Consider the following 11,331-nt stretch of genomic DNA (forward strand, 5'->3'; position numbering starts at 1 on the left):
AACGGATGCTTCAGCGTGTGGCGTAATGTACTTAATATTCATGAAAAACGAAAGGAACTACTATAATGTCATACCGGTCTACCAATCTCATTTATTTAATGGTTAAATTTCCCTTCAAAACAATTGATCAGTATTATTTCCTTTTTAATTCGTAAAATCAAATCAAATGACTCGATTGATGAGTAAATATATATATATATTGCATTAAACGAATACAAATTTTATTTCAACATCTAGTATCAGGTCACCTGTGAAAGGTCACTTCGATCGACAAGTACAACCTAAACAACAGATTCGCGGATTGTGCAGTGATATATACTGTACTGTGTATATGTAGCTCTTTCGTACCCGCGTAAGTGCGAGATAGCCAGACTTGTAATGTACACTTCATGCATAATAGTACAAACGACAATTTGAGCAAGACCATGGCTGTGTAAGACTAAGAGATATGTACCGTAATTGTAACCTAATAATATTCTGCTAACCATGTGATAGTGAATACAGCACGAATATACCCACTTTTCTAGCAAGAGTCGTATCATGTAATGTAGATAGCGACCAGTGCGACATAACTTTCAGCAAAAATTCATGTGTACCGAATATATTGTCACCAACTTCACCAAGGTACTGTAACTTAGCCTAGTGCCTCGTTAGGCCTCGGCCCAAGTTCTTAGGTGTTGCTTTATCATACCTAGCATACTGTAGCCTAAATATTAAGGTGAGTTACAAATGAGGTACCAGATTGTTAGGCATTTCTTAATTGTTTCTGTTCACTTTTCAACTTTGTGCAGAATGCCACACAACTCAAACAACCAAACCATGGCTTCACAGTCAATCGAAACATAGGCCTAGGCCCTTGCTCAAGAAAAGAAATGTGTCATATAATTCAACAGGCAGCCAGACGAGTAACATAACTTGATTCACCTGGCTGCTGGGTAAAGATGGAATCCAATGCTGATAGCCATATGTACTGCGTCTAAAGAATTACAAATGTTATAGAATAAAGTTGTCAGCCTGCACCTGCAACCAGAGTTAGGGATACTCAAGAGATGAAGTATATGGCACCTACAATTAGGAAAGTGGATTCTCATTACGGTACTGTTTTCAGTTGTGGATGTGGTTGATCTTGTATTTCCCATGGGCTGAGTGTTGAAAATTATATGATGGATTTTTTTCAAAGAACTACTTGTACTTCACCCAAGTTTCAAAGACTAATTTGAATACCCATTGCATTAAATCCTGGCTCGGCTCTTCATAAAATTGTGTACTTTGCTGGAAGAATGGTGGGATAATACATTGCTATTCACAGGGCTGCCCGATGAATAACCATGGCAAATATTTATTGCTCTAGTTCACATTTTAACATTCACATCACATTTCAACATCACATTTCAACATTGACCTAATACTAATAGAGAGATCATGTTTATTCAGCAACATAAAAGTGGTCTTGTGTTCCCTTTTGGCACTTTTCCTGTACGAAATTTATGTTAAATTTGTGTGAGTAATAGTGCTGATAGTGGACTCTTTCTTTTGTAGTCGATTAATTGCATAGCTGTAACCGCAATTACTGGGTTACAGTTATGACGTCATCACTGTCATATTTGCATTGCAGAAATAGTCAAAACAAATCTTTCTCCATGGTGTACTGTCTTTATTTGTTTTGTGTCTTAGCGGGTGGTGTCTAAATCATGTTTAAACGTCGATGACAAAAAAGCTGTGAATAACCCTCAATCTACAACGTATCTTAAAATCATTCATAGTAAATAAAAAATTTCCAATGCATATATACGAGGCTACTACAACTACTACCACTAATTAATGCAAACATTGAATAGATAGAACACCTTGTAGCAGTGTGATGATTAGTATACAAGAGCTTTCTGTAGAAGGACATTCAATGTTCTAGAATAGGCGCTAAGCTAGCAGGCACATATTTTTGCACAACTACACCGCAATTGACACACTCAGTCGGAAATCCGATAAATGTGAAACAGGCCATGAAGTAATTATAAACATATCTGAAGAAATGAAAAATACTTTGGCAATTGTACGAGATTAATAAGTTACGAATTTGCGATTTTGTGCAATGATTAGACATTGATATCATATGACTGAATGTTGCACTGCAGAACACGCGTATTACTGACAAGCATTTGCATGAATCTAACCGGAGCAGGTGCTTGTCAATTTTTAACACAGCACAGTGCTAGTGTAGCATTGTGAGAACCTGTATATTTTTTTCAATATTTGCTGACAGACTGCTTTAGTGTATTTTTTGATAGGTTAGGCTATATTTGAAAAGCAGATTATGTGTAGTGCTAGCTTGTAGTCAACTAATCGCAACTTAGGTTTTGAGCGCGATTAATCAAACTTCCAAAGTGTAATTGCAACTCTGGCGATTAATCCATTACGACCATCAGCACTAGTGAGTAACATGACCATAACAATTCTCTAAATAATATTCCACAAGATCAGAAATAGTTGGAAATACCGTGACCAGCTTCTGTTTCTCTGTATAAATTTGTCATATGTTTTTATCAGATTTTATACCTCTCTTCTTTCAGATATATTTACATGTGCATCCGATAACGATACAGCATCAAGATTCAACCTTCAAGCAGCTATTCTGAGTGGATTTATGGGTCCTATGTGCAAAGGATGGCCAATCCACACTCAGTGCAAGCCCACAGTTGGCGAAGGCTCTACCTCAGCAGAGCCAAACTCAAGGCCTCTGGAAGAACATCAGCCTTACTTGCTGGATTTGCGATGGTAGCTAACATATTACTCCTTTCTGTTCTGTAGATTTGAAGAAATCAGTCCTCAACAGATTACCATAAGTTGAATTAATATAATATGCAACTGAGCAGTTTAATGTTTTTATTCAGTTGGCCACCAAAGAATGTGCAGTAACACCATAGATCTTTATATTGAAGTAATAATTTGGTTAAGTAATGTTTCATCTCTTCTCAGTCTTCTGTATTATAACCCATGAAGCTAAGGTTTGAATGATTAGTGAGAATCTGTCACTAAAAAGAAATTTTTGATATGATTTCATAAAATGTTATGCCTCATGGACCCAACGTTGTATGCCAAGTTTTTGCTACAACCATCAGTAATATAATATTGTTATTATTTGGCCTGGGAAGGCAAGGAAAGGTGGTCTTGGATATGAACTGAATTTCTTGTAAGAAATACTAACTTTTGTGTGTGTGTGTATAGATATGTCACCAAAACAGGACTAGCATTGTTCGATACAAGTGACAAACGCCGAAAGTTGAATTACGACCTTCCTTAACGCTTTCGAACCTCCAGACCTACAATCAGCATCCATAGCCTAGTGCATATAAAGTGGGAGGCCCGGGTTAGAATCCAGGATATATGTATATGTTTATATATGTATATATATATATATATATATACATATATATATATATGATTTTGATTTTAATAACAAAAGATATCCGATATTCTTTCTTCGAAAGGTTGCAATGGTCGAGCTCCAGATAGACAAGCCTGATCCAGATAAAGTTGACCATTGTTTCAATATCTTGGTGGCATGTTTCACCATCTGCTCCACCCTGCTGGTCTTGGTACACCTCTTTGCACTCTTAATCAGTGTCTGCATCTTGCCCAACATCGAAGCGGTCAGCAACGTCCACAACATCAACGCTGTTCATGAGTCGCCGCACGACGTCCTTTACAATTACATCGAGATGGCTTGGGCATGTTCAACCATCCTTGGTATTGTTCTCTTCATCATTGAAATCATTTTTCTCAGCTGGATCAAGTTATATGATTATAAGGCTTCGGCAATCATAGCGACAGCTATGTGCATCCCTGCCTTGTTCTTGCTCTGTCTTTTCGCTGTGCGATTCTATCGAATTCTGATGCATCACAAATTTTCCAAATCGTCCAAGGATTTGGAGGAATTAGAGAACATGGCTACACAGTTGAATGGTGATAATCATGGGAACATACAAACTGTATAAAGAGAGCCAGGTATCATAGGTAAAGCAGGGATACCCATTGTAAGTATTGTGCATGTACAGTTTATCCTGCCACTATAAAGCACAAGGCCAGAGGACCAAAATGACACCCATATTGTGTCATGCTGCAAATTGCAGTGTGAATTCACTCAATTTTACCTTTAATTATTCAAACTTAAGCTTGTGGCTAGGTGATATAGATGGATTATAATTCTTTCTCAGAGATGAGATTTACACAGATAAGTTCACGAACCCAAATATTTGGATGTCAATATATAAGTGAAGTGTACTCCCTGAAATACCAATTTCACTAATACAAATATAATATGATTTAAATGTTGTCTATATGTTGTCCAAATTTGTACATGTCTTCATGTTGTTTTCGCTTTGTCTTTTATGTCCAGGAATTTTAGTTTTTCAAAGAAGGATAACTTTTAACTTATATTTCTTCTTTGTAAATAGTTACCATGGGAGCTATTGTTAGGTCAGCTAAAACCATCTCAATTGAAACATTATTGTAGCAGTTTGTTACATTAACATTTAGCAGCATTGGCTTATAAGGTCTTTTGTTTATGATGGTAACCATGGATAAATATATAGTAGTAGTATGTATATAGTCTATACTTTCAGTACTAATAAAAGGAATAATAATTTATGCAGGCTTCTTGATAGGTTCCTTATTGTGGAAATAGTCTCCACCATTTTTTTTTCTCCCAGGCTCTAAATTTGTAATCATTCCACCGAGCGTTTTTCACTTTTCATCTTCCTTGGCCTTCTGCTGTCATGCAGCCCTGTTTCATTTGGATTTGTTTTGTTGGTTTTTCTAGGAACAGGAATTTGTTTTGGCATTTTCTTTAGTTGCAAAGTTTAATCTAAATAAAATAAAACTGTTAGCAAACTGCTTATGCACTAGAGAGCCTGTGTAATAGAATGTGTAAAAGTAAGTTGGCCTGACGTTTCGATCCTAGCAGGATCTTCTTCAAAGTTTAATCTAATTAGAAATTACAAGACTGCAACTTTATTGGAGGCTGAAGTTGTCCTTGTGCAACATCACTTAGTGAGCGACCTGAGTTTGCATTTGAATTTTATCTCTTGTTAGTGGCGTAAATAAATATCTCATCCCTGGTAAATTGCATGTAGAGATGAGGTAATAATAGTAGTGTGAGTGCACCATAAAAGTACTAGTGGAGCAATAAAGGATGCAGTCTTTATCACACAATATTTGTTTTTGTTGCTTATTTGAATATTTATATTAAATGTTGGTATGTGTCATTTGCGCTTTGCGGTACTGATAGCCACATTTGTGTAACTGTCCATAATTGTATTCTTTAGTTTATTATAAGAGTTAAATATGTGAGATTTTATCTTGTTTAAATTTCATTATAACAATGACCAAATTTTTTTCTCTACAAATCTTTCTCTATACAAATCTTTCTTTTTTTAAATCTTTTTATTTATATTAAACATGTTATTAAGTTATAACAGGGTAAGCCCCTGTATTTTTCTTGTTGATGATTTCACAGCAGTTTGTCACATCTGCTCTGTGTATTACAAACTGTTGATATGTCTCTCTAGATAATATGAATTCCATCATATCTGATGTATGTTACAGACCAACTTTTTCCTCTGACGCAGTTATTCCAAGAAACTTGTCAAATAGATTACATATCCTACATATATTTTCTCATGTACATTGAATAAATGTTACTTTTTTAAATGTTCTACCCACATGAAATTTTGCAAAAGGGCAGGACTTGTGATTTGAGATGTCTCAGAATCCCTGCATGTACAAAACTAGGTGCCAAACTTTAAGATTCTAGAATAGAAATATATATATCTATATATATATATATATATACATATATATATATATACATATAATACTATATATATATAATACTATATGTATATATATATATATATATATATATATATATGTGTGTGTATTATAAAGCCACATGAAAACAATTCACAGTAAATGAGCCTCTGATCAACTTTTAACATTTTTAATCAAGAAATTGTGGGAACCCTGTCACACCCATATTTCTTATATTTACATATAGTTTTGTCGCCCCCCCCCCCACCCTATTTATGCTGTTTGGTATCCTGAAATGTTTTCAAGGTGGGCCCACACTATTTAAAGCTTCCAATTCATTTTGGAAAGTTATTTGTACTGAATATCTGGTAAAGCCCAAATACTTTGTGGCAACAGAAGTTCATATTCAACAGAATTTCAAATTTCAAGCATCGGCCATTTTACTCGTTTCCATGGGTGTAAATATGAATATTCATCATCCTTGATTGCCATGTATATTTAAAAGTTAAATTATTAATTTCAAAGGAAATTGTCTAATGTTAATGTAAAATGTTCTTGGGAGTCAATGATTGTGTAACCTGGTGACTGGTAATTTGCAAATTCCTTTTTCTGACTATTCTTAACTATGTGACTTCACATTTTGTATAATAAAGTTTTCAAATAAGTAGTTATTATATCTCAGACAAAGAAAGCAAATAAAATTATTTATTTACACAGAGAAGATTTTCTCTGATTTACATTCTAGTTATGTTACTCATACCATGGTTAGATTACTAAACAAACAGTTTGTTGGGTTTGAGGATTATGTATTGTGCTGCATGATCAAGTAAAATACATGAAAAGCTTAAAAGGCCAAACATTCCTTAAACCATTTTTTTAAATTTGGATCTACTTGATATTAGGTAAATATTTGCTCACCGAGAAAACTGTGACATAAAATGTAGATATTTGCTTCCAAACATTTGAATTGGTTGTGATATCTCAATTATGTTTCAGTAATATGCATAGATAGTACTTGAAACTCTTCAATTGCAGACTTCGTTGTTTAAATGTTATTGTTATCAGAGTTGCAACCGCCTTGCTGTTTTGCAGACAGACTTGGTTGGATATGTTTTGTGAAAACGATTTTTTTTTTTATCATTAATTTAGCAGATGCTAATACCTTTATTTCATGAGACAGTACTTGTTAACATTTCTATTCTAGTTCGTATCATAATACTGTAACACATTGCAAAAGAGTTGCAATTGGTGTGCTATTGCTATTACAGCACTAGAACGCAGTCCTGTAACTACATGGTATATTGTACAAGTTGAAAGTCAGTACCTTCAACTCACAGATTGCAAATAAATAAATAGATAAAAGGCACAAAACACTGACTTGTCATTTCATTTTGATTCCTTGCCAAAGGCAAATGGAATCTATGAGATGGTGATGGCACATGTGTGTGTACATGTCTGACAGCTTGGATTGTAAAAACTTATTAACTTCAAAAACAAAAGATTGAAGGAACTTCATGTTGGGTATGTGGATCCACCTTAAGAGTACAAGAACCCTATACATTTGTGAAGGTCATATGTCAACAGAGGTCAAAGTCAAGAACTTTGCAAGCACTGGAGCTCCAAGGTATGGATGATGTTCTTACTCGCTGTGTGGATTCATCTCAGTGTGAACAAGAACCCTATACACTTTAGTGAGAGTCACTGGTCTTGTAATCACAATTAATCCAAAGGTGAAAGTATGGATGATGTTCTTACTCGCTATGTGGATTCATCTCAGTAATAACAAGAACCCTATACATTTTAGTGAGAGTCACTGGTCTTGTAATCACAATTAATCCAAAGGTGAAAGTATGGATGATGTTCTTACTCGCTCTGTGGATTCATCTCAGTGTGAACAAGAACCCTATACACTTTAGTGAGATTCACTGGTCTTGTTATCACAATACACCCAAAGGCGAAAGTATGGATGATGTTCTTACTCGCTATGTGGATTCACCTCAGTGTGAACAAGAACCCTATACACTTTAGTGAGATTCACTGGTCTTGTAATCACAATACACCCAAAGGCGAAAGAATGGATGATGTTCTTACTCACTGTGTGGATTCATCTCAGTGATAACAAGAACCCTATACATTTTAGTGAGAGTCACTGGTCTTGTAATCACAATTAATCCAAAGGTGAAAGTATGGATGATGTTCTTACTCGCTATGTGGATTCATCTCAGTAATAACAAGAACCCTATACATTTTAGTGAGAGTCACTGGTCTTGTAATCACAATTAATCCAAAGGTGAAAGTATGGATGATGTTCTTACTCGCTATGTGGATTCATCTCAGTAATAACAAGAACCCTATACACTTTATTGAGAGTCACTGGTCTTGTAATCACAATTAATCCAAAGGTGAAAGAATGGATGATGTTCTTACTCGCTATGTGGATTCATCTCAGTGTGAACAAGAACCCTATACACTTTAGTGAGATTCACTGGTCTTGTAATCATAATACACCCAAAGGCGAAAGAATGGATGATGTTCTTACTCACTATGTGGATTCATCTCAGTGATAACAAGAACCCTATACACTTTAGTGAGAGTCACTGGTCTTGTAATCACAATTAATCCAAAGGTGAAAGTATGGATGATGTTCTTACTCGCTATGTGGATTCATCTCAGTAATAACAAGAACCCTATACATTTTAGTGAGAGTCACTGGTCTTGTAATCACAATTAATCCAAAGGTGAAAGTATGGATGATGTTCTTACTCGCTATGTGGATTCATCTCAGTAATAACAAGAACCCTATACACTTTATTGAGAGTCACTGGTCTTGTAATCACAATTAATCCAAAGGTGAAAGCATGGATGATGTTCTTACTCGCTATGTGGATTCATGTCAGTGAGAACAAGAACCCTATACACTTTATTGAGAGTCACTGGTCTTGTAATCACAATTAATCCAAAGGTGAAAGTATGGATGATGTTCTTACTCGCTATGTGGATTCATGTCAGTGAGAACAAGAACCCTATACACTTTAGTGAGAGTCACTGGTCTTGCAATCACAATAAATCCAATGGCGAAAGTTGTAAGAAGTTCATATGCTACTTGGTATGTGGATCCACCTTTGTAATAGAACCCTATTGTTTTCTGTGGAGTTGTTAGGTCATTTGAGGTCAACAGAGGTCAGAGTCTGTAAGTAACCAAGTAAAGTAACCTGTAGGTAACCAAGATGAACTTAAACTCTTATTGGGAATGCTCCACCCCCCCCCCCACCCCTCAATATAGTGACTCCCTGTTTTGAGGGTTTAGTTCAATAATAAACACTGAGAGTGAACTTTAAAATGTTTTCTGGAAGCTACATGAAACAACTATCTAAAGATATCAATTATCTAAAGATGATGGGCTGTACTCGTATGTAATCCTTCCCAAGGTCTGAGAGTACTAATGTCTCTCGGCCAAGAACTTCAACATAACATACAAACGACTATTGAATAGGTTCTGATGAGTCAAGAAGGACAGAACAGCGAGACCAAGAACGTGTTCACCACTTCTGAAATTGAAGTGGTGGGCATTTTCTCATCATTTCTCAACTTTCTCAATATTTTAGTCTGTTCTCGATTCTGTTTGCGTCCTTCGTCTGCAAAGCCCGACACTTAAATATCATTTTTGTTTACTACACGAGTGTGAGGAAGGAAAGTAACGTACGCTACGCAGGGTGCTCTACACACTGTTGCATGGTTACTCCATATAACTGTGTGTTCATGAATAAGGACAACGAGGAACGTGAAGCAAATAACTGTCACAAATTCTTTGAATTGACTTTCTTAATTCAGAGCCTCGGCAGACACAGCCTAGATATAGGCCTATTAAGCACGGCGCCACCGTTCAGACCCGTAAGAATGCATATTCATCGTATTCATATAGGGTACATTACTACGAGGTCAATTGTTTGGCGCTTTCAAATGCATTTACGCTAGAATCCATAACTACCGATAGTGCAAGCCCACAATCGTTTGACTGGTGTTCTTCTTTTCAGTATAACATAATATCACCACCTTCCCGATGTGCCATCTTGACCGTATGTAATGTTCCCTCGTTAAGTCAGTGTGTTAAGTTTATATTCACTCTACCCATGGAGGTAAAAACAGACCTCCATGCTCTACCTGAAGGCAGGGGCGTCAATCCGATTTGAAACGTGGGGGGGGGGGGGGGACGTGATCGATTCGAGTATTCCGGCCGTAAGTACTATCAGAGCCTTATAAGGCTCTGAGTACTATCAGAGCCTTATATAGAGAGAGTTGCGACAACTCGGGTCCCGGAATTTTCGATCACGTGACCTCATGGCACCATTTTGGGGCCAACTAATTCTGCAACAACGTACGTTCGAGCAGTCAGCATATGCGCTGCCTTCACAAAATGCCTGGCTGTTCAGCGTGGGGCTGTTCAAATCGTCCCGAAAACGGTTCAAAACTTTTCAGATTCCCAACAAACCTAGATAGGAGGAAAACATGGGAGGCAAAAGTAAACAGGCTTCACTGGAAGGCGAACTCCAATCACAAACTTTGTGATGTGAGTACTTCACCTAGGCCTAGTACAATGAACTAAGATTCGTAACACTAGGCCTAGCCTAGTCCATAACCACAGGGATGTAAGTCTTCCGTATTTTTACGGAAATCCGGTTTTTTTTTTAATTCCAATAAAGTTCCACAAAATTGTACTAATATCAAATACACAACGCGGCAAAAATGCCTGGCCCGTTGCAGCAAGCTAACTTCAATTTTCACTCATCGATCAACCAAAATACCATTTCCTGTTACACATCGCACTGCACTGTACAACATTGTGTGTGCCATGTGAACATCGTTGCGTACGTGCGAACTTCAAATCGCCATAGCTCATTTCTTTCGTTGAAAAACCTTGCCTAATTCACGTTGATTCGTAACTGCTGGTGCTCGACATAAGTTTCGGAAATAACGCTTGTGATATTTGTGAGCGGGTAAATCTACGGGATACGCATATGATAGTCGATATTCGTGATCGCTTTCAAATGTGAGACTGTTTTTTATTCCGGATTTCGCTGCGACGTATTCGTTACTTGGAGCTAGCCTAACATAACGATAGTGTGTAAGTAGTCAGAACTAGGGGTATGATGTGTTAGAGCGCTAATACTTTTGAGCTAGCCTAACATAACGATAGTGCGTAAGTATTCAGAGCTAGGAGTAGGATGCGTTAGGACGACATTTCCCCGGTTTCTCCGAATAGTTTTCCGGGTTTTTTTTGGCTGCACTTACATCCCTGATAACCAGGACTGTGGGTTACACCACACAGTCCTTACAGCTATGTATGGTGCACTGTGCAGTGTACATACACGCATAGTTAACATCACAGAAAACAGCATAAATTTCAGGCATGAAGATGGTCTATTTTTAACAAGTTCTGATCAAGAAAGTTGCGATGTTGGGATGAGATCTGTTATAAGGTGCATAAAAATATCTCTGCAAAGTTTAGTGGGTATATTCCTTAAATTG

At 36.7% G+C, this 11,331-nt stretch overlaps 1 protein-coding gene across 3 annotated transcripts; it reads left to right on the forward strand.

Moving 5' to 3' along the window:
• The first annotated feature begins 248 nt into the window (after nucleotides 1-248).
• Nucleotides 249-7,176, forward strand: LOC139981182 (protein orai-2-like). Of its 3 annotated transcripts, none has more exons than XM_071993385.1 (3): nucleotides 249-352; nucleotides 2,568-2,772; nucleotides 3,486-7,176. In XM_071993385.1, the coding sequence occupies exons 2-3, from the start codon at nucleotides 2,662-2,664 to the stop codon at nucleotides 3,990-3,992; spliced, it is 618 nt and encodes a 205-aa protein (XP_071849486.1). In that variant the 5' UTR covers nucleotides 249-352; nucleotides 2,568-2,661; the 3' UTR covers nucleotides 3,993-7,176. The 3 variants fall into 3 exon arrangements, with proteins under 3 accessions (XP_071849486.1, XP_071849485.1, XP_071849484.1); XM_071993384.1 differs by lacking the exon at nucleotides 249-352 and adding an exon at nucleotides 407-718; XM_071993383.1 differs by lacking the exon at nucleotides 249-352 and adding an exon at nucleotides 407-624.
• Nucleotides 7,177-11,331: the final 4,155 nt, after the last annotated feature.

Source organism: Apostichopus japonicus, chromosome 15 (genome assembly GCF_037975245.1).
Source record: "Apostichopus japonicus isolate 1M-3 chromosome 15, ASM3797524v1, whole genome shotgun sequence".
NCBI classification, from domain to species: Eukaryota; Metazoa; Echinodermata; class Holothuroidea; order Aspidochirotida; family Stichopodidae; genus Apostichopus; species Apostichopus japonicus.

Excerpts from the sequence above, each read along its gene's own strand:
- LOC139981182 (XM_071993385.1), top strand. The coding sequence starts at position 2,662 with ATGGCCAATCCACACTCAGTGCAAGCCCACAGTTGGCGAAGGCTCTAC. Across the intron at positions 2,773-3,485 it reads TACTTGCTGGATTTGCGATG|GTTGCAATGGTCGAGCTCCA; the intron begins GTAGCTAACATA and ends TTTCTTCGAAAG.